Below are 23,315 nucleotides of genomic sequence, written 5' to 3'. Positions count from 1 at the left end.
TCCAGCCAAACCCACCCTTTTATCAAGAATCCACTCCCATGATAACTGACCCCTTTCCATGATAGGGTCATCAATTCATTCAGCAGGTCAGACCCCTCTCTCAGCCTCTCCTCTTAAAGGCCCTGCCTTCTAACTCTTGTACAATAGCCATTCCATTTTAACATGGTTTTTGGATAGGACATTCAGAAACATACCAGTATTCAAAGGCTAAGTCTGAAGTATGCCAATGCTTCCAAGAAAGAGTTAACTCCCTGCTAGTAAAGTGGACTTCTGAGGCCTCCCACTGACTCAGCCAGTCTTGAGGACTTGAATGGCTTGTAAACACTCCATTCACAAGTAAGGACAAGGTGTCAAGGCAAACTGGAGAAACACGTCCCCTCCAAAGCAAAGCATGTTATTTTCCTGGCATATAGGACAGCTCACTGAAGCCTCATAATGCCACAATAAAGAACAAATTTAACACAAGTCCCCACTGAAGCACAACAAAAGCAGGTTCCTGTGTTAGAGAGGGAAGAGAACCCAGGCAGAATCACACGGCCTCCCAGAGGCTCTACCATGCTGCTTGGCATGGTGGGGTTCCCTGGGAGCTTCCATTTGACTTCTGAGTTCTGCCACCCATGGGTCTCCCCACATTCTGTTCTGCTACTGAGGAAATGGAAACAGAGATCTGGTCAGGGACATTGCCCCTCTGCCAATCCTCCAACTGTACTTTGCTGGAAATCCTGGTAGCAGAATCTGAGGAAAGTCCAGTTTGCCCAACAGCAGCATGAAGCCTCTCAGAGACAGCTGCTTAAGCAATTTCAGTCTAGTTGGGGAGACCAGACCAGCAGAGGTCCTGGTACCACAAATATGGGCTGTGAGGAAAGACCTCACACCTGAGGATGGAGCATCCCTTTGAGGATCTGGACACATGGCTGTGGGCAGTGGGGCATGAAATAAGAGTTGTAAGTTTTTTACTTGAGTTATGGTCAGAGCCTGGGCTCTGGAAGCCCAACAATCTGAACTTGGCCATGCATCCTCCAGAGGCTGAGTAAAGAAACAAGTAATGGGCCTCGCTATGCCTTTAATCCCAGCACTCAGGAAGCAGAGGCACATGGATCTCTGTGAGCTCAAGGCCAGCCTGGTCTACATAGCGAGTTCCAGGCCAGCTGGGGCTACAGGGAGACCCTGTAACAAAAATACTAAAAAATAAAAAAAATTAAAAAAAAAATGGAGAAGAAAAGAAACAAGTAATGATGAGAAGCAAAATTAGCATATTTATTCAATGTGGCCACATTGGGAAGAAGAACCAAGCGGTCTAGTGAACCCAGCAATTCCATCTTCAGGTGTGCACAACTAAACAGTCCTAGTCAAGGTTAACCACATCAAAGCCTGGCTCCAGTCTCTCCTGCAAGTGGTCTGACAAGCTGTCAAAACTATGAAATCTCTTCCAGAGAGACAGTTCTCCCTCTGGCTGGTACCAGGTCTTTTCCTCCTCCCAATATGAGATTCCTGGGGAGACTTCTAGTTCCTTGGGGGGCAGAAACATCTCTTTAAAGTATCTTCATTCCTGCTAGGACAGTGACAGGTTCATCTGCCCACTCATCCACTCACTCATCAGAGTTGAAGTTGAACTGGGTCACTGGACAAGACCAAGACTCAAGGATGTAAAGATCTTCCCAGTCATCAATCACCACACCATCGAGTCCTATTCAACTCTGTAGCCTTAGGAACTTTAGGTTACTTAACCTCTCTGCCCTTCAGTTGCCTCACCAGTAAAGAGCCTTATCCCGTGTCTTCTTGGGATGAAGGGATGAGGAAATGGAAGTATATCATCATCCAGCAGAGTGAGGAGGTGTTCAATAAAGGGCTTGTCTTCGTTGCAATTATTTATGGAAAGGCTCCAGTGTGTTCCCTACCTGACAGAAGGAAAACCACCTCAGCTAATACCAGTGCCAGGACTTGCTCCAAGATCCACCACCAAGACTGGCTTTGCCTTGCCTGAAGGAGTGGGTGTTTCTCTTTGCTGGCTGGTAAAGGGCTAGGTGGTTGGCACAAAGGACTGCATGACAGGTTTGAATGGAATCCCTTTAGATTACAACATAAGATGACAATATGCAACTCAACAGGCTCTGGGGGCCCGAGGGGAAGCTAGCGGCGTTCACAGAGCCCTGGTTGAGGACTCCAGGAATTAAACTCTCTACCCCATCGATTCTGACCATCGCAGCTAGAGAAGGTTAGGGCCACTTCCAGTTCCTGATGAATACAGACCCACAAGGCCCAGGGCCAGCAGGGCAGGCGCTAGAGATGTACCTGTGATTTCTTCCTCTTCCAAATGTGACCTCGGGCAAGTGACTTATCTCCAGAGCCTTATCTGTCATCACAGCCCCTGCCTTCTAGAAGATTAAGGCCTAAGATCTGGCAGCTAACTCAGGCTTCTGGTTTTGCTTTTTTGGATACTATGAATTCCTGGAAATTATCATTTGTACTAATTCCTTCTTCTGACTGTCCCCCACTTGGAGGATACCCTCAGGATGTGCCCAGGGTAGAAATGGACCTACCCATAAACATTGCCTGCAGATCCCAGCATACCTTAGCTACCCCCACCCCCACTCCGGCCCATTCAGTTGCTCAACTCTACAGAAGAAAACTAAAACTCAGGGGAATGAGGGGACTTGCCCACAGCCACCCCATAAGGGACACCAACATTCCCATAATCACTTCCCTGTCATTTCTGAATGGACAGAGCTGCTTAAATTCATCCTGATTACATAACAAAAAAAAACTTGGACAGCTAACTAGCATGAGGGGTCTGGGGAGGGCTGTGACCAGTATCAGTTTACACAAGCTAGAAAGTCCCAAACAAAAGTGCTCCAGGAAGCTCGCTCACCTGGCTTCACCACTCTGGGCCAAGGGCCATTCGAGGGACCTTTGACAGGTACTAAAGCTCCTGGTCAGGGCTAGATTGGAACCTTGAGTGATAAGAGCCTGACACTGTTGTGCCATCTGCTATAACCACGTTCCCCTCCATGGCAAGACTTTGCCACTGCTCAGGGTTCATCTCTGCCTTCTGGAAGGTGGAGAAATAGCCCCAGAGGGACAGCCAAGGTCAGCTGCTGGACTGGGCACAGAGGGGCCCTCCTTCTCCTGCCCATGTCCCACATGGCCCTGGAGGTCCATGAGGTGAGTACAGATGCTCTGATCCCCAAGATTCTGAAAGAATCCACATTAGGGTATAAAAGTTGACACTATGTGACTGGCTTTTCCAAATAAGTGGTCCTTCAACATGTTCTGGAATGTACCTCAATTCCTGTACACTCTGCCACCACATCCCTGAAGGATTCTGAGTGATCTCATCATGTCTCTGGCCATCAACTTCCATATGGACAGCATTAATGTCCACCAGCATATAAGCCTGATGGGTAGATTCCTTGTGTTTGGCTCACCATCTATTACAACTGCAAATACATGTTACATGAATAGAGAGGGCTGACTATTTCTAGGGAGGTCTTTTTCAGTCTCTAACAGCCAGACTCTATGAAACTGGTAAAGCCTTTGGTAAACAAAGTGTAGAGTATGTAGGAGTTTTTCACTTGGGGAAGGTAAGCCTCCTATACAAATGTGCATCAGCCCTACTTGCAGTTCAAAAAACACCTTCGTTAAAACAAAAAATTGGATGGTACACAGCTGTAATCCCAGCACTTGGAAGGTGAAGACAGGAACCATGGAAGTTCAAGGCCAGTCAGAGCTATGGTAGGGGGACACTATCTGAACGAGAACCAAAGGTGTGAAGGGGTGAAAATCAGAACCCTTATGTACTATGATTGGTGGACTGTTAAAAGAAACAGCCACTATAGAAAACAGCAAGACAGTTCCTCAAAAGGTAAAAGGAGAAGTTCTCGGGATCCAGCAATTCCAGTTGTGGAGATATATGTGGGAGCACTAAAAGCAGGGTTTCAAAGAACTTTTTTTTAATAGTACTCTTTTTAAAATATTTTCTTATTTTTATTTTATGTATATGAGTGTATTGCTTGCATGTATGTGAGTGCACCTGTGTCATGCAGTTCCGCTAAGGTCAGAAGAGGGCTTCAGATTCCCCTGGAACTGGAGTTAAGGACGGTTCATAGCCGCCATTGTGGGTGCTGGGAATTGAACCCAGGTCCTCTTCAAGAGCAGTCAGTGCTCTTAACTGCTGAGCCATCTCTCCAGCCCCTCAAAGAGCTTTTCAGATGGTTGGAGGAGACTGTGTGTCCATCACACAACGCATAGAGAAAATGTGTTCTAGCCATACCATGAAATACTATGTAGCCTTAAAAAGAAACAGTGAAAATTCTGGCACTTGCTCTACCAAGGATGAACCTGGAAGACATTATGCTAAGTGAAATAAGCCAATCACAAAAGGTCAGATCTAGCTAGCACAATTAGAGTTCATGAGACACTTAGAGGGGTCGAATTCAGAGAGTCTGAAAGTAGAATGGGACTGCCAGGGTCTGGGGGAGGGTAGCGGCCTTGGGGGGAGGGTGGAGAAGTAAGAGCTAGTTATTTAAGGGACAGATTTTAGTTTTACAAGAGGAAAAGACTTGGAGACTGGCTACATAACAAAGGAAATATAATTAACACCACTGAATGGTAAGCTTTAAAAAGGCCAGACTGGATAGATGGCTCAGTCAGTAAAGTACTTGCCAAACAAACATGAGGACCCGAGCTCAGTCCCCAGAACCCACAAAGAAGCCAGACACAAAGCTAAGCTTGTAATCCTAACACTGGAGGTAGAAACAAGAGCTTTCTGGCCAGCCAGGCTAGTCAACTCTGCAAGTTCCAGGCAAAAATAAAAGGCCCTGTGTAATACTCACATTGGTAGGAGAGACTGATTCCTGCGAGTTGTCCTCTGACCTCCACATGCATGCTGTGATACACATGAGCATGTACACACACACAATTTTAAAAGATTGTCTTAAAAAGTGGATGGCTCCTGAGGTACAATACCCAAGGTTGACCCCTGGCCTCCACACACATGAACACACATGCACCCCCACACACACACATAAACATGTGCACACAAAGTTTTTAAAAGGCAAGGCAACACATTTATGTACATTAACCACATTAAAAAAAAAATCTAATCATCAGCTTGTTCCAAGGTGCATTTCAGAGTCCAAAATCAGTTATTTCCCCACTCGAAGTTTCCAGTCTCCAGAAGGTTTTTGTCTATTTGGCAGCCAGGGGTCTCAGAGGCAGTGATATCCCATGCACACTGCACCATCCCTGGCCCAGGAGGCTGTTATGGAAGGAAAAACCTAGAAGGTCAGCCCAAGGGCTCTCAGAGAATGCTGAGAGGGAAGACAAAATGCTTAGGCCACAGAACTTGAGTCCTGCTCCACCGGCCAACTTAGCCAGATGACACATCACTTCCTTCCCTGGTATATGCAGTCCCATGCCACCTCGGAAGACACCCTCCCAGAAACACATCCCAGCAGCTCAGGCACAAATGAGTTGACAAACACCAGCCAAATGCCTATGAGAGACCAGGTGGGTCACAAAGCTGGTGATTCCAAGACATGGCCCTTGGCATCAATGCCAGGGGAGGGAAGGGACCTGGCATGCTGTGGGTGCAGCTCGGCTGGTATCCACCCTGGTCTGGGAGCTGGGCACCCAACGCTTGTCTCCAAGTTGGGTGTGGCCCTGCCAGCTTCTACAAGACCAGCTTCTACACCCTTCATAGAGGCCAGACCTTCGAAAACATGCCCAACGATGAGGCTATTCCAGAGAAAAAAGCTTTCCCAGAAGCCCTGTCGCCAGACTTCGCTTGCTCACTCCTCTACTTATAATTATATCAGGTGATGTGTCTGTGTGCCTGTCTCCTATGAGAATCATCCACTGTTGCCAGCTGAGCAGCACTGAAACACACACCTGAAGCAATGGTCAAGGAGCCAGAGGCCAAGATTTCACCCATAGGCACAAAACAGGCTAAGCCCTCCCCAGATTATCTGCTGTGGATCTGTGCCCCGTCCCCCCAGAGTGTGGGGCCCAGCACACAGGAAAATTGCCAACGACAGTGAGCTTCATCAAAGCTGAGCCCCAGAGAGTCCAGGGGGCCATTAGAGGCCCAAGATTCCCAGGTAAATTCCTGACACAAAAGTCCCACAAGCTCTACTATTCAATCATCTCTGCAACACATTATATGTCTAATTAGACCAGTTGTGGCTACAAATCTCTTACAGGAGCGCATAACAAAAAAAAAGGCAACGCCATATCAAAAACCCTAAGCATGACATTCAAAAGGTCATGTTAAAATTTAAGCTAGGTGACATGTACAAGTTGTTTCCAATACTTTGGAGGGAAACTTATTTAAGCTTTCCTGGATACAAAAATGGCAAAAACCTTCCATCACCCGTGAGATCTGAGGCTCAAAATTCTCTCCCCAGAAACAAAGAACGTAGAACTCAAGGGTATGATTTCAACCAAAGCTGCCTGAGAAAAGGCCTCCCAAGAGTGACTGAGGAGGTAAGGAACGAGGTCCCAACAAGTAAAAGGACATGCTTATTCAGCCAGAAAAAAAACCTCTAACAAGCTACCCATTGGTGTACTACTGGAGGCTTGGGGAGCCAGTGGGTGGGGTCCTTGCCTTTGAGATATTTATGATCTACTGGGGGAGAAAAAGGATACCCAAAATCACTCAAATAATTTCCAAACTCTGAATGTCCTAAATAGGAGGTGCTAAGAGAACAGATGCAGGGGACCTAATTTAGATTTTTTTTTTGGGGGGGGGTGTCAAAGTGGACACCCCAAGGCCAGGGAAGATAAAGCAGGTAAAACATAGAAGGAAAGGAGCTTGGGTCTGCAGAGGTAGCTTGGTAAAGTGCTTGCAAAGGGCCTGAGTCAGATCCCCAGAACCCACATTAAAAAAGCCAAGCACAGTGCACTCCTGCACTCTCAGCACTGGGGAGGTAGGAGACAGATGAATCCCTGGGATTCGCTGGCTGGAGAGTGAGAGGTGGACAGCACTGAGGAATGATGGCCAAGACTGTCCTCTGGCACCCCCATGCACACATACATCCTCATATGAACAAGTACATATACAAAAAGAAAGGGCCTTGGGTCTTGGGTACTGAAGAGTGAGATTATGAATGAAGCTCTGACAGACTGATGTCCCCTAAACCTGCTGAGTACCAGAAAAGCCTGGGACACAGCATGAGGACAAAGGACCCAGAAGTCATTTTACCCTCCATGCTGAGTATCTGTTTAACTCTAACCTTGGCCTTGAATTCAGAAAGAAAGGGAAGAATCTAAGTGAATGAAGCAGGAGATGATTGGTTCTTTGCTGTGAAATCCAGGGGATACGCAAGCTCCCGAGAGGGCAGATGCTGTGGGAGCCCCCAAGCTCCTCCGCCCTGCCAACCCTACATTGCTACCCCCAAATGCCCAGCCAACCCCATCTGTGCTGCTCCTGGCAATGCTGCGTGACCTTTGATCATGCCAACTGACCCCTGGATGACTCAGCTTCCTGGTGATGAACTTGTGAAAGGTCCCAGGCAGGAAAGAGTCAGAGGGCTATAAACAGGGCTTTCCAGAAGCATCTGCAACATTCTCCCCTTGGCTCCAGGGTGGGGCTAGAGTCATTCAACATTTCTGGAATTGTCTGAATGAAAGGTCTGCAGTCTGGAAGGGTTGATGGTGGTGGTTTTGAGTAGATTAAATATGTTTTAAGCAGGTACTTTGGAATTCAGGGACAAGGAGGGCCCCAAATGCACCACGAGTAGGCTGGCCACTTTCTGGGGGATCTTCAGTGTCCCCTCCCACAATGCACTGCAAGGATCTTCCTAGCTTTCTCAAGGCACAATTACTCTGGCTCAGAATCTACATATAATGTCCCAAATCTAAACAGAGCATTCAGAAGTCACATTGTCCCATGGAACAGAGAGTGGGAATTTTTGAATTGGAAACTTTCTTTGAGACAATGAGTTCAAGTTCTAGTTCATTTTTGCTGTTTTACTGGCACACACACCAAAGCGGCTTAGTCAGTGTGCCCCTGGGTTACCTGGCTAAGCAGCTCACCATAAACTGCAGGTATATAAGTATCTATGAAGACAGATACGCTTGGGCCTAGTTCCTCCTTTCTTTCCCAGCTCTCCATTATCAAGCAGTAACTGGAGTGCTGGCTGGCCAGTGGTTCCAGATTAAAAAAAAGCACACCCCAGGTCCCTTCAGGCTGGCTGCTCCCAGAACAGACGTCTCTTCCCAATTGTTCAGCAGCTTCTGGGGAGAGCCCAGCTTTAGAGCAACTTTTGATTTCCAGGGACTGAGTCCCTGAAAGAATTTCGGGAACTTTCTTAAGACTTCATTGTCAGAAAACACAAAGAGCCTTGAGAGAAGCTGAAAACAACAGGGTCTGGCACAGCATCAACTCACCGATGGGGGCCTGCTCACGAGCCTGAGGGAGGAGCCCCAAGTTCAAGGACAAACAAAGCCCAGCACCACCTACAATTGTAGTGCTACATGCACCCCATAATAGTAAATTACAGTTTCAACTTGTCAGTCCATCCAAAACTTGAAAGATTCTGCTGGAAGTAAACAAGCAGCTAAGAGTTAGTCCAACTTGCGAATCCTATTCTTGGTAACTGTTATATTGTTTCTACAATTAAAAGCCATTTCTGAGCTGGTATCTTTTAAAGCTTTAAGAGTCATATATAAATCTTCAATAATTTTGTAAGCAAGTTCAATGAACCCTTGGCCCTTCCCCAGCCTGCACAAACATGTATGTAAAAACTCAGATATCGCTGGAGGTACTAAAGCCAAGATACTTAAAAAAAAAAGAGTTTGAAGTGCAGTTTCATTAAGAGTGAGATTCCAGGGCTGGAGAAACAGCTCAGCAGGCAAAGTGCTAAGAACACTTTGTCCAGATCACCCAGGACCCACATAAATGCCAGATGGGCCCACCTAAAATCCCAGCACTCAGGAGATACACAGGAATCCTTGAGCAATCTGGCTAGCTACACTGGCTCAATCAGTAAGCTCTGGGTTCAACTGAGGGACCCTGTCTCGATATATAAGGTGGAAGGCAATTCAGGAAGGCACCTTACACCAACAGTGGGCTTTCACATGCATGCACACAAACACATATATGTCCACACACATGCATACACATACAAAAGATGGGGGGACCCCTCCAGTCTCGTGCAATAGGTTTTTTAACCCTTTTAGCCATCCTTCTACTTTCTTAGGTACATTCTCTGACTCTACCTCAACCAGACCAAATCTTTCCTTCTATCATTTCTCCTGGGTAACTACCTGTCATTGATCAGACACAGAAAAATGTCCATTTCCATCCAGAGCACCCAGCAAACAAACTGACCAAAGCCTTCTGTGCCAGGTGAACTCTTAAGAACACAGGAACACACAGTCACGTGGTGTTAGAATCAGTAGGTCTATGACCATGTTGCTGGACTGGTCTCCGGAAAACACAGGCACGGTTTCCAGAGGCATTCATTCTGGTTCAAGCCTGGACTGATCAGACACGAGCAGGAAGCTCTCGTGCACTGGGTTATCCCAGTCTTCAGGACTGAAAAGGCGGAAGGAGAGCAGCAAAGACAGGACAGTGGAGTCACCAGGAAGTTCCCAACAGGAAACAGACAATTCAAAACAGGAAGGGAGCTGAGCCGAGCTGAGCTGAAGGTCCTGCCTGGAGACCTCAGGGGTTCCTGAAGTTGACCAGGTATCTCTGTGCTAACACCCATGACTCCTTCAGGCCTAGACAGTCACTGAGATGCTACTGGACTCGCCCAGGGCCTCTCCAACCCTTCCTTCCTTTGAGGTTCACGGTCTTCAAGAATGGTTCATCTTCCTCCAAGGAATGGTTCTTAATGCACCCATCCTCCCTGGTACCAGACCCCAGGGGAGAAGCTCCCATCCCACAGTGAACAGTCACAGGATGGCCACAGAGGGCAGGTGATGGCACATCTTCACAGAAGCCTTTCCAGTCTTCCGAGGAGGGACATGACCATGAATCTGAGAAGTGAGAGCCTGGAAGTTACGGTGGCAACAAGCCCCAGAGATGGTGACTAAGGAAATCTGCCTCTCCATTCTTCACTGACACACACCTGGCTCACCCTGCATGCCCACTGCACACACGTACATGCATGTTCAGGCACTCACGCACACTCACACACAGGCAGCGTCTTCTTTGAAAAGGCTCTTAGGCCTCTTGGAAGTGTCTTGAAACCGATCATCTGCTAGCCACCCAGCACTTTTGTGGGGCTTGTTTGTTGTCTTGCTTGGAGACAGGGTCTCCCTTTAACCCCAGATGACCTTGAACTCACTATGTAGACCAGGCTGGCCACAATCTCAGAGATCCGCCTGCCTCTGCTGGAATTAAAGGTATACACCACTGCAGCTGGCCACCCAGCACTTTTAATCTAGGCTCCCAACTGCCTGGGGACACCGCTGACCCATGTCCCAGAAGAGAGCATCCTGCACCCAGGCCATGGCATGAGTCAGAAGCAGTGCGGGCAAGTCCTGTGCCCAACAAGCCAGGATTTACCTCCATCTTCTGCTCCTAACACCAGATACCAGCAAAAACTTCAACCTGGACACCATGGGAAGAGGAGTCAAGGGACCCCAAGACATAGGCATGCTGTCTACATAGACAAGCAAGCAAACACAGAAAACAGGCAGGGCACAGTGAGAGAGCCAGGATGATCCTGGATGTCTTGCCCCAAGACATCTCCAGACCCACTTGCCTGGAGCTCCAGAGGATAGACTCTCAAAATAAGGAGACTGTGCGCTGCTAAGTTTACAGAACCCCCAAGAAAGAGCACTCCTGACTGTCATCTCTTCTTCCCTTGTTCCCCAAGGGAAGACTCATCAGAGACAGCAGATAGCTGGGGACCCAACCATTGAGAAACACTGGGTAAGAGGTTAAGGCCCAAGGCCACAGTCCTACAGGAACACGGGGTTAGATTGCTCCTTGCAGTGGGCCGGTCTTATCCCTTTCTCCAAAGCCCAGTTTAACAATAAATACCATGACAGAGCAACCTGTATAAAGTCTTAAATCTGTGCTTCCAGACTGAGGAAATGGTTCAGGGCTAAAGTACTTACCATGCAAGTGGAGGATCTAAATTTTAATCCCCAGAACACAGGCAAAGACAAGCACAGCACTTCATTTCTGTAATCTTGCGTTCCACGTAGGTGCCACAACACACCCACCCAAACTCACACACACACACAAGGGAGTGAGGGAAAATACTGGGAGGGGAGAGGAAGACAGGGAGGGAGGGAGGGAGGGACGGACGGACAGACGGAAAATACTGTTATCTGCCTGGTATGGTAGGTAATACACACCTGTAATCTCAGCCCTTGGGAAGCTGAGGCAGGAAGACTGAGAGTATGAGGCCATCCTGTGCTACATCATGAACACCCATCTCAAGTAAACAAAAACAACCCCCCCCCAACCTGGTGCTCCTGGCAAAATCAGCTTCCAAGATGCAGCACATGTGCCCAGACGGTAAACAGACTGGTGTTACCACTCTTTTCCTGACTGCAGATGAGAGACCTATAGCCCTAGTGGACAAAGGAGCTCCACCATAGTTCTGGTCCCAATAGGCTACTTTTACACTGTGTGGAAAGGAATTCCCAGACCATTCCAAATTCAAATCTGTATACTGAGTGCCACAATACCCTGATGAAATAAGGAGTCAGAGGCTGCAAGCTATCCCAGACAGCCAAAAATATTCTATGGCCATAAACATTTGCCATCACCCCCTGGCCTCCTTCCTAGGGATCAGACTGAAGAACTCCTAGGCATGCATCAGAACCCTGCACTCCTGATGCTACTTCCAAGCCTCCAGCTCTTCCTTTCCGAGATCCCAGCCTCCATTACAAATCCCAGTCCTTTGCACTCCTCCCCTAGAGCCCAGACCAAGGGTGTCTGATAGTAGTGTCTATGTCTGTACCTCACACCACACCTGCCTGCCACCTTCCTGCTTCTCCCACTCCAGCTGTGGTGTAACAGAGAAAGGTCCAAGGCCCCAGAGCATGCCAGTTTTCTGAAGTTCCATTTTCTCATCTATAAATGAGAAATTTGTTTTCCAAGGACAGTTATGAGGACGAAATGACAGAGGCATACGACATTACAGACATGCCACAATATGTCATTGCAACATCAACAGACAGGCATACTGACAAATTCGATTTTCAGAAATAACCAAAGGAGCTGGTATTGCCTGAGGGCTCAGCACAGGCCAGGTGCTGTTCTCTACACTCCTGCGCATCCCTAAACTAGCCCTCACAGCAACACTCGTTCCCATTTTACAGATGAGAAATGTAAGGTACAAGGAGGTTCAGTAAACAGATCCAGTTTCTGCCACAAGCACTCTGGCCTCAGATCTGAGAGTCTAGCCCTAAATACCATGAGCTTGAACGGTTCCAATTACTAAACACACTACCTCCAATGCAGTGTATCCTTGGTCTAGCATGTTGAGGCTTACAGTCACTAACAAGATCTCGCCTAAGCCTCCAACAGCTCTGTCAAAGAAGTAAAGCAGATGTATACATAGTTCCTTGAAAAAAAAAACAGTTCAGAAAAATATTTGCCCAAAGCTGGTTAATGGCAGGACCAAGAAGTTAATCAATTATTAACTTAATTAAATAAAGGCTGGTTTGATGGATTCTATACTAGTATCCACACACCTCTTCTGAGTCTCTGCTCACAACTACACCTCAGAGGTATCATACCTTCCTTCATGCCAGAAAATAAAAGTCGTCAACATACTGAGCTACGGGGATGAGCAGCTTCCTAAGCTGTACCATGCACCACCAAATGTGAGGACAACCACAGGGTTCTAGAACATTCTAAGGCCCTGTCCAGTCATGCCCAATGGACCCAGGAGCTCACCGGACACAGGAAGTCCTCTCGACGACACAGACTCAGCATGACCCACAGGGGCCAGACATTTCCTAAACCTGTTACGAAACTCTTGCTTCAAGCAGGCACGGCTGGGATTTCTCCCAGTTTCAACATGTTTTGTTTTCTTTGCAGAGAAAACCACAAACGTGGAGCTGTCGCACCTTAGTGACCACACAACAGCCTTTCTGGGCTGTCTGGGGTTACAAGCAGGGTGGGAGATGTTTTCAGAGACAATTCTGGAGGCCAGTGTGAGCTTCTAGAATGACTAACGACCACAGGAGGAAGAGGAAGAGGAGGGAGAGACCATCACTCTTTCCATTCAACAGTGCCTGGCAAAAAGGTTGCACGACAGATCTTCAGAGCAACTCCAGACCTTCAGGACAGCAGCAATGGCCACTTTAAAATCCAGACAACACAGACTTCATCCTTACAGCCCAAGTGAAAGTACTGCTTTTCACGGTTTCTGTGCCTTGCAGTCCATGTGGTTGGAAAATATTAAATGGAAAACTCCAGAAATAATTCATGTTTTAAATAACTTTTTCTGTTTTTAATTTTTATTTATCTTTATGTATATGAGTGTTTTACCTACATGTATATAAGTGCACCAATGCATATAATGCCGGTGGAGGCCAAAAGGGGACCTCAGATCTCCTGAACTGGAGTTTCAGAGGTTATTAGCTACCATGTAGGTGCTAGGAATCAAACCTGGGTCCTCTGCAAGAACAGCCAGTACTCTTAACTCTTGAGAAGTCTTTGCAGCCCCAGGTTATAATATTTTTCTTTTGCTTCTGTTTGGCTGGGTTTTGTAGCTCTTTTAACCAGCTATGCTTTCATTCAACCAGCCAGTATTCTAGAAACGCCTTTCTGAGCTTCAGGCTGGCAGGCAAGCGGGGGGGAAGCTGGAGGGAAGGGTCTCCATGTCCATGGAAGCCACTCTCAGCACCACTGTATGTGGACGGACTACCATGTGGGGAGAGAACACTGGATGTGAAGTGCAAGAAGATGGGGCTACCCCTTAGCCCCCCATAGGCTTTTGAACCATGAAAAATGACTAGATGCCCCATGTCAGGGAGCCAACCTTACCCCTTGGCAGAGAAATTTTCCAGTTGACAAACGTGCTCCCTGAAACCCTGGCCACAGAGTCTGAGCAGATGAGACACAGACCTGGAGAAGCAGGGCAGGTACCACAGCACTGTTCTGGATTTTAGAAGGATAAACCTTGAGGGCTCATGGTGCACAGGAATAGCTCTGAAAGATTTCTTCAAATGGACAGGGGGGAGGGCTGGAGAGATGGCTCAGCTGTTAAGAGAGGACCCAGGCTCAGTTTCCAGCACTCACATGGCAGCCAACAACCATCTGTAACTCAAGTTCTAGGGGATCTGAGGTGCTCTTCTGGCCTCTGTGGACTTTGCATGCCTGGGTGCACTTGCATACATACAGGCAAATAAATAAAAATTTTAAAAACCAGATTGGGAAAGGTCACTCATCAAATGCTTCTGGAGCACCTCGTCTGGTCAAAAATAGGCAGAGAGAAGCACCACAAGCCCCACCTTCAGGAGCTAATATTCCAATGAGTCCGCAAGCAACAGAAACAACACTGTAACAGCAAATAAAATCTAAATGCTATAAGCCAATGGCAGTGTGTGCTATAAGGGAAAAAAAAATACTGTAGAGAAAAACAAAACAGGCTTCAAACAGGTTAGTACGGGGAAGGAGGAGGGCACAGGTTCAGAACTGGGAGGGGGCAGGGAGTCTGGGAAGCCCAAGGACAAGGACAGGCAGAGACCCCTGAACCAAGTGGGGAGGGAGAAGCAAGTTCAAGAGACCTTGGACTCAAAGACTCACAGCCCTTCCATGTGGATGAGCAAGACAGGCAGAGGCTGAAGATGCCTCTGAGATGTTGGGGAGGGGGCCTCAGAAAGAGCAGCAGGGGAGGGGAGGGAGAAAGGCCACAGGTCAGGACTCACTGAGTCCAGGGGAGGCTGTAGGGCAGCCAAGCAGAGACAAGAGATGTTAGCAAGGCCAGGACCCAAGACAGGGAGAGATAGGGATCAGGGAGTTATTGGGTCTGGTGAAGACTAAAACCATGCAAGACTGAGGGACAGGACAGATGAAGCAAGTGCCCGAGACCCAGGAGGAAGGCAGCTGCAGGAACCAAGGAGAAGCCAGGCCAGCAGAGCAAAAGAGAAAGCATAGCAGTGGAGCAACCCTGGACAGGACCAGAGGCACCAGCACCCCAGGAGGGTCTAGCAAAATCACTAAGCATCCTCCAGGTATTAAGGAATAGTGGCTACAAAAGCTGGGAAGTCAGGCATATTGCCCATGATTCCAGCACCAGGGAGCTAGAGGCAGGAGAGTCAGGAATTCAAAGTCAGCCTTGGCTACAAAGTAACTGGCCTTGGCTACAAAGTAACTGGGGGCGTCAACCTGGGCTACCAAGACCCTATCTTAAAACAAATCAGGGAGCAAAGCACAAACAGACCCATCACAACACTGTTCTTTTAAGGCGGGGATAAGTGCAACCAAAGCTTGTGTGTTTATAAGAGGAAATTAGAGGGTAGCCCCTGGGATCCATAAGGTCCAGGTGAGAAGTTTAGGATAGCCTTGTTTATTTTAGACAACAGTCCAGGCTCTGACCGCTACGAATGCTTCCAGGGACTAAACTGGGGGAAGAGGCCACCGTGGGAGGAAACACAAATGACTACCCCAATGACAATTTACCGACAGCTTCTGTATCACAAACACTGCTGCCTTTATTTCTTTCAGCAACCCTACAAAGTGGGTGCTGAGGTTAACATCCCCCATCTGCAGGGAACAGACCTGAGATGTAAAGGTTGAGTCCTGTACCCCAATGTAAAGCCAGAACTCAAATCCAGAAGCATCTGGGTGGTTCATAGACATCACACCTCCCTGTCACTCTCAACTTTCCCTTAGAGGAACAAGAGACATCTGCTCTCTTACAGTTTGGGAGGGGCGGGATATAAGACAGCTTACAAGGGCAATAACTGGAAGATGAGTCCATCTGGGGTCCTGGTTTCTCTGTGACCTAGGAAGCAAGGTGCCTCATGGAGGACAGGAGAGCCAAGTCACTTGGAGAGTCTCAAATAGCTAAAGGGACTGTAGGAATTCAAACCCAGGGCTCAGGGCCCACAGAGAGCCAAGGGAGGCAGTATTGAACTGCCCAAAGGCTCAGCTGCCCAGTGGGCACATAAGCTGTCCAGGATCAAGGATGGAAGAAGCAAAGGCAGAGAAATTGAGGGGTTGGCAGCAGCTGTGCTACTTGACCACAGGGTCAGGGAAGCAGGAAGGTTCTAGGTCAGGATGACAACCTATAAAGATGAAGGCCACTGATCTCCATCCAGGTGTAAAGAACAGGAGCCTGGAGTTGGGAAGATGGTTCATTGGTAGAGTTCTTGCCTTGCAACCATGAGGACCTGAGATCCATTCCCAGAACTCATGTTAAAGAAGAGAAAGAGCCAGGTGTGATGGTACTTGCTCAGCACCGAGGAGACAGAGGCAGGAAGATCCCTGGAGCTTACTGGCCAGTTAACTTAGCTGGATCAGTGAGTTCTAACCAACAAGAGATGCTGTCTCAAAAAATAAGGTGGACAGCAACTAAAGATGGCATATTCATGGGGCGGGGGACGGATGGACGGACAGATGGACAGACAGATGGAGGGAGGATGGCACAGGAGCCGGCACAATCAGGTAGGCAGATCTACAGAGATCTGTAGAGCAGACTACCTACCGGGTGCCAAAGTCCTCAGAGCAGGAACAGTGACTATGGCCACATTACTGAAGGGGAGGGGGGAGTGAGGAGACTCTTGGAGAACATTCCTCATATATCAAGTGCTGTCCAGAGCTTAGTAAGGGTGTCACCCTCCAATCACCCAGGAGAGCAGTATCCCCTTTCTACAAGTAGGAAAACTGGGCCCACTTCCAGGCAGGTGCGGTGAATGAGTCCATGCTCCTGACCAATAGAAAGAGAGGTAGACTTATTTCTAGGATAGGAGAGAAGAGCATTCAGTGACAAGGCAAGATGTCAGCAAGGGATTCCCCCAGGGTCCAGTGGACAAATGAAGGAGGAAGCAATCAATGGAAAGTGGTATCAGGGAAGAGAAACCAAGAGGAAAATTAGGAAAATAAAGAACTCAAAACTCTGGAAAGCTAAGGCCCCCTGCCTCAGCCATGTAAGCCAAACACTGGGCTGTGAACCCCAAGGTCAGAGAAAGCCAGCTAGCTCAGGGTGAGCTCCAGGCAGTTCATCAACACCAGGACTCTACAAAGAGATGGTGACTGAAGCACTGGCAAGTCAGCAGGAAGCTGCAAGCCACACTACAGGGCTACAGAGAAATGTCCCGGGGAATCACTGATGGTGCCCGGTGAACCACTTCAGATTACAAACACTGACACTAGAAGGAAAGATTAAGTATGATAGAAGACAGGAATAAAGTAAGAAGCACTGGAACTCCGGAGACTCCACAGGCCAGAGAGGGGAGGAGAGTGGGGACCTCATCCAAGCATCCAGGAAAGGGAGTCTTCAACAGTCAGAAGGCAAAAAGGCAGTGGACCCAGTGGCTTGCACCTGCAACTCCTGCACTCAAAGCCTGAGGCAAGAGGATTGCCATGAGTTTGAGGCCAGCTTGGGCTATATATATATAGCAAGTTTCAGGTCACTCTGGACCTTGTCTCAAAGGAAAGGGGGAGCAGGGCTAGAAACATGGCTCAGTCATTAAGAGCACATAATGTCTTACAGAGAACTTGAGTTTGGTTCCCAGCACCCAAGTCAGGTGGCTCATAATCGTCTTTAACTCCAGCTCCAGGGAGATCTGATGCCTCTAGATTCCACAGGCACCTGCACTCAACTGTACATACACACAGGCACAGACATACACACAATTTGAAAATTTTCTTAAATCTTTAAAAAACTAAAAAAGAGCCTATAAATCAAGGCCAGTAGATTGGGGCTTTGAGGTAGGTCAGTACTCCCCCAAGAAGGGACAGAAAGCCCCCTTCACTGGACAGGGGCAAAGACATGGCCCAATGAAAGCAGGAGTTTCTGGGGCACATCCCCCTCTATACAACATGGGTCCCCAAGTCCTTGAACATGCACCCCTTTGTGGCTGAAGTAATGCAGTCAATTAAATTCCTCCATAAAACCTCAAATGCAGGGCTGGTGAAATGACTCAGCAAGTAAGGCACTCACCACACAAGCCTGACAACCTAAGTTCAATCCCCTGAATTCAATCCTGAGAACCAACTCCACAAAGTTGTCCTCTGACCACAGGCACACCCTGTTATTTGCACGCCACACTCATACATCATACATACAATAATAATAAATAAATTTGTAAAATTTAAAATAACCTCAAATGCCACTCCATATCCAGAAGCTGAGGCTTATGTATCAATTTTACAAATAAGTAAATCATTTAAATGTTAAAAAAGCTGAGACCCCTCTGCTACTCACTGTAGTTTTGGGGGTACCTTCCTCCAATCCTTGTGCCCCAGCCTGTCCCTCCATTTCTGGGCAGGGGAAACCAACATGGGGGGGGGGTGTCAAATCCAGATTTGGCAATAGAGTACTAGTGACAGATATGGAGATCTGCATATACCCCGGGGGTGGAGGATATCATAAAAAGTGGGACTGCAGTTCAAGAGGGCCCCTATTTGTACTGCATGTTCCCTCTAATAACCCATCTTTCCAAAAGCACTTCCCAGTGAAGGCCAGAGAAGACAGCAAAGGAAAGAAAAATCCCTGTCATTTTGCTTCAAGGACTACAGACAGCAATTTGTTTTCATGCCCTCCTAAAGCTCACCAACATCATCTGTCATATACTTTGTTCCAAGCAGAGAGGTGATGGAAGGGGACTCTGGCAGCTGCTAGCACCCAGTACTCCCCAATCAGCACTCAAGAGTTGCAGGGTGTCCTGGCCACCTGCCCCACCAGGGCTGTCCCAGGAGGGAGGCCATCCCCCGTGGACAACCACGAGGTCCACCTGAGGAGCCCATGGTGAGCACTATAAGCACATAGGAAAGAAGGCTCATCCTGGGATTTAGAGCCAGGCTTTCCACACAAGTCACACAGAAGAAGGGCTGTGAAAGGGTCAGCGGAAGTTCCCCACTTCAAATCTTTCCTGTTTCCTTTCTCCCCTGTGCTTACCAGGCAGACTTGCATGGTCTCTAAGTGTTGTGCCTAATCTGGATGGAATTTCCTCCTCCACCCACCTGGCATGCTCCCCACAGTTTTGAGCACTCCTGACCATGGGCTCCTGCTTCCACCCCAAGCGCTGGTCTAGGCCACCAAACCATTAGCCAGTTTGGAATACCAGTTAGAGGCTCGTGGGAAAATGCTGCCAAGCCTGAGCTACAGAGGAGCCACGGTTGGACAAGGGCCTGCACACATCCAGGCACCCTATGTCCCTGTCCTGGTATCCTTCTACTACAGCTCAGTACAATCATGGAGGACACCCAGAGGTCCCATCAACCGGGCTCTCTTAAAATGAAGGAGCATTCACATCCTACCACTTGCCAGAGAGATGGAGGAAAAAGAGAAAAAGGCTGGAAAATGGTTATAAGTCTTCAATAACCACCTTAATAATCTTGGGCTAGTGGCTGCTGGGGAATCAGAGAGTAATTATGGACCACTGGGTTCTATAATGTTCATACTTTGCTTGCCGATCTGTTTTGATATAGAGCCTTGCTAGGTAGCCCAGGATGGCTACAAATTCACTATGTAGCTCAGGCTGACTTGGAACTCACAACAAAACCCAAGCTGACCTTGAACCCAGTATGAAATCCAGGCTGGCCTCCAACTCTCCATCCTCCTGTCTCAGTCTCCAAATGCTGGGATTTGAGGCATGCACCACAAGGCCTGGCCAAATGCGTCTTTTCACACTGCCTCTGGTGAACACACGCGTGCAACCCAAACAGAACTTCAACAAGCAGCATTTGTTCCTACCTAAGCCATGCCTACCTATACTTTACACTCTCACCAATCTGTCTTTCAAATGCTCAACTCATTAATGCATCAGATCCCACAGTTTTAAAAGCACGAGGCATTAATGTGACATTGGGAGGTAACAAGATTTCATGATAAAGCAACTTAAATATTAGAACTGCAAACATCAGCAAAGTTGGCTTTCTACACTTAGGACCACAAAACCAAAGCTTTAGGATTGCAAGGACCTGCCCTGGATTCCACAACCCACACCTCCTAGGATATAGCAAAACTGGAAAAAGCAGGCTGACTCAACATTCCTATTTAACAAGTTCAAAGCAAAAAGAAAATGCATGCCTTTCAAAAAAAAACAACAACAACAAAACAACAACAACAACAAAAACACCTTTTTGCTTTCCAAGATGTGATTTACTTGGATTTCGTTTCAGTACCATAAAAGGATGATGGATGTTCTGTGTTCCTAGAAAGGGGGATGGGTTAAAGAGGTAAAGAGCCCATTTTCCTCATGGCCCAACTAAGGCACCTAAGGTGGGGAGCAAGTGAACAGCAGGGCTGCCAGCCCAAACCAGGTCTCAATTACTCAGTTTTCACCACCCAAAATATTTAAAAGGAATGCAGCTGTGGTCTCCCCAAGTGAAGCATCCCTGCCACCTCATGCTGGGCAGACAACTGCCCTGATCTGGGTAGACACTGGCACTCAGCTTCTGCCTCACTGGGGGGCATACAACCTTAGCCTGTGTCATTTAACTTCCTCTGTGCCTTTTGTAAACCTCTCTGTAAACTAGAAGAAAAAAACAAAAAAATGCTTCCTACCCCAAGAAAGTTGCAAGGAGGGAAACAAGAGGACTTTCACGACCAACTTGTGAGGTTAAGAACAGGAAAGCCCCTGAGGGTCATTTTCTGCAGCCAGAGGCAGAGTCCCTGGACTAGCAGAACTTGCTGACTAGCTAATGCAGAACTTTATTTTACAAGCAAGACCCATAAGGTCTGTGACAGGACAGCTTGCTCCACCACACACACACACACCCCATGCTCTTATGTCCACACACACACACACACACACACACACACCATGCTCTTATGTCCATTAAGTGGAAACTAAAAATTAGTACTAAGCACACAGGTGAAGTCTGAACCCAAAGAGGCAGGAAAAGGCATAGGAGAACCAAACAGTGTATACAACTTACATATGGGAGACAAATGCCTTGGGTGTCAAATCAAAAAGCATGACTATTTCTAACCCTAAAAGTAAAATCAAGTGATGCTTGAAATGAAACTTACAGCAAGAAGGCCATGTAGAAGGGTTCCTTTGATGCAATGTCATCTCCAGGACACCAGTGGGTCTACGGCCTGCTCAAATTATAACTCCTTGCCCCTAATTTTCCCTAGACTCTATCCAAAAGTACTTGAATCAATAGCTTCAAACACGGGAAACCTTATTATATTTAGGGGATTCTTTCCTATACCAATACCTCCTAGCAACACCCTGGGTCTTCCCCAGAAGGGCTTAAAAATCTTGAGAATGTTTCTTTTCCCCATCCCCTGGGCTACAGTAGGAGGCAAGAATCCTTTAACAAACCCCCAGGAGAGTGGAGAGACAGAAGAGGCGATGACTCAGGCCTGGCAGTGCATCAGGCCTCACCTAATGTCCAGTGTCTGTTCTCACTGGACTTGACTGGTCCAGCCACTGATTGTCACCCCTGAGAAAACCCGCTGAGTCAGATATTCACACCTGCTCAGGTGAGGCCTGCATCAGAAATAAGGTACAGGTTACAGGTGCGGGTGGTGGAGAACTGGGCCGTGCTTTGCAAAATAAGTGCCACTTAGAACTGCCCTAAGTTCCCCAAAGCACACTGGAGCTGCAACCCAGGATTCGAGTGACTAAGAGTGGCCAACAAGCTCATCTGTTCTCCCCAGGCCTCAGTTTTCTTCGTACTCCCTGGGGTGCTCCGCGCATAAGATGAGTTATGCCAAAAAAAGTGCACCGTCAGGACAGGTGTTACTTCCTGCAACTCTCCCGGGGCCTGTCCAGGTCCTGCACTGGGTCTAACAAATCTCACCTGTTAAAGCTGCCTCTTGACAGAGCGCATGTGAAACTACTCAGGGGAAGTGACCAGATCAAACTGGAAGCTATTACACAACTTCGCAGTATATAGTACAAGTCTGCAGGTCCACATCTCAGCAAACGAAAGGCGGCAAACGTCCCTCGGTTCCCACTGCCTTCCAGTTGAACCCGGTGGCAGTGGAGGCGTCACCCAGTGTATCGCCAATCCAATACCCTCTCCTTCCCCAAAAGTGCTGTTAAAAGCCTAGAGAAGCCCAGGCAACCTCTCGACACCCCCTCCCTCCGCCCCTAAACAACCCCAGGAGCAGGAGGTACGCGCCGGGCGAGAGAGCGCGCGACCCAGAGGCGGCCACGTTTCTCCCGCTGCGCGGGGAACGCTTCCCCCCGCCAGCTCCTTCGGAAGCGGCGCACGTGTGGGCAGCCTCCGCCACCGCGCCGCGCCCGCGTAGTGGGACGGTGCAAAGCCGCAGCCAGCTGGGAGCTCGCCACTTGCCCCCTCCCTGACCGCGACGGAGATCCGTGTGCGCAGCTCCTTGGAGGGGTCTGGGGACGCCCCGGGGGACCCTGGAGCATCGCGGAAGGAGCCACGCGACATCCTTCCAGGAGCGCGGGCTGCAAGCGTCCACTCCTGGAAAGACCCCCGGCTTGTAACCGTGTCCCCCATAAGCACCCACCCGGAGGGACACACAGCGTGGTTTCGGGCGCTGCCGCACGCTGGCGGTGCGCGGGATGCAAAGCGCGCGCGCGCTGCTCCTGCTCCCCCGGCTCCTTCCCCTGCGCCTCACCTTCACCGAGTCCACTGGGTACATGATCGAGTGCTCCAGGATCCCGGCGATCGCTCCGGCTGTCATGTGGGTGGACACCGAGGCGCTGGTCGGCAGGTTCTCGTAGTCCTCCGACCCGGCGTCCTTGCAGCCGCCATCTCGGCAGTCCCCATCCATCCTCCGGCCGGCAGCCTGGCTCCCCACGCCGCCGCGGCGGAGCTCCATCCGCGGTCCCGCGGGGCGCGGGAGGCGGCAGGAGGTGGCCAGGGAGGGGGAGGGGACGGAAAACTTCACTTCTTAAAGTGGGAACCTCCTCCCGGGGCTAGCGGCGGCTGACGCCATGGCGGGCTGGGGTGGAGCCGAGCGGCCCGGGACGCCAATAGCTGGGGAAGAAAAGGCCGACTTCGGCCGCGCCATTGGTGCTCCGGGCAGCGGGCACCCGCCTCCTTGTGTGATGTCACTGCCCGGTGCACATTTCCAAGCAACCGGACGGGGGCGAGAGCAGATGTAGGGGTGTCCCGGGAAGTTGTACTACCTCAGGGGTGGTGCAGATCTGCAAGGGACAGTCGGGGAAGGTCCCTGGGGAGGGTCAGCAAAAGCGTTGTGCCCAGAGTTGCAAGATGAGGAACAGAAGCGGCCCCCCAG

At 48.9% G+C, this 23,315-nt stretch overlaps 1 protein-coding gene across 1 annotated transcript in view; it reads right to left on the bottom strand.

The window, feature by feature from the left end:
- Slc25a37 (solute carrier family 25 member 37) overlaps positions 1–23,068 on the bottom strand; it is a 35,729-nt gene extending 12,661 nt beyond the window's left edge. Inside the window, exon 1 of the mRNA XM_008850586.3 lies at positions 22,692–23,068. Within this exon, the coding sequence (XP_008848808.1) occupies positions 22,692–22,895 (204 nt within the window). The 5' untranslated portion in view covers positions 22,896–23,068. The remainder of the gene's footprint in view (positions 1–22,691) is intronic.
- Positions 23,069–23,315: the final 247 nt, after the last annotated feature.

This window comes from Nannospalax galili, unplaced genomic scaffold (assembly GCF_000622305.1).
Source record: "Nannospalax galili isolate Female #2095 unplaced genomic scaffold, S.galili_v1.0 scaffold291, whole genome shotgun sequence".
NCBI lineage: Eukaryota > Metazoa > Chordata > Mammalia > Rodentia > Spalacidae > Nannospalax > Nannospalax galili.
The sequence above is the reverse complement of the archived record's forward strand: the minus strand, read 5'-3'. Positions and strand labels throughout refer to the sequence as shown.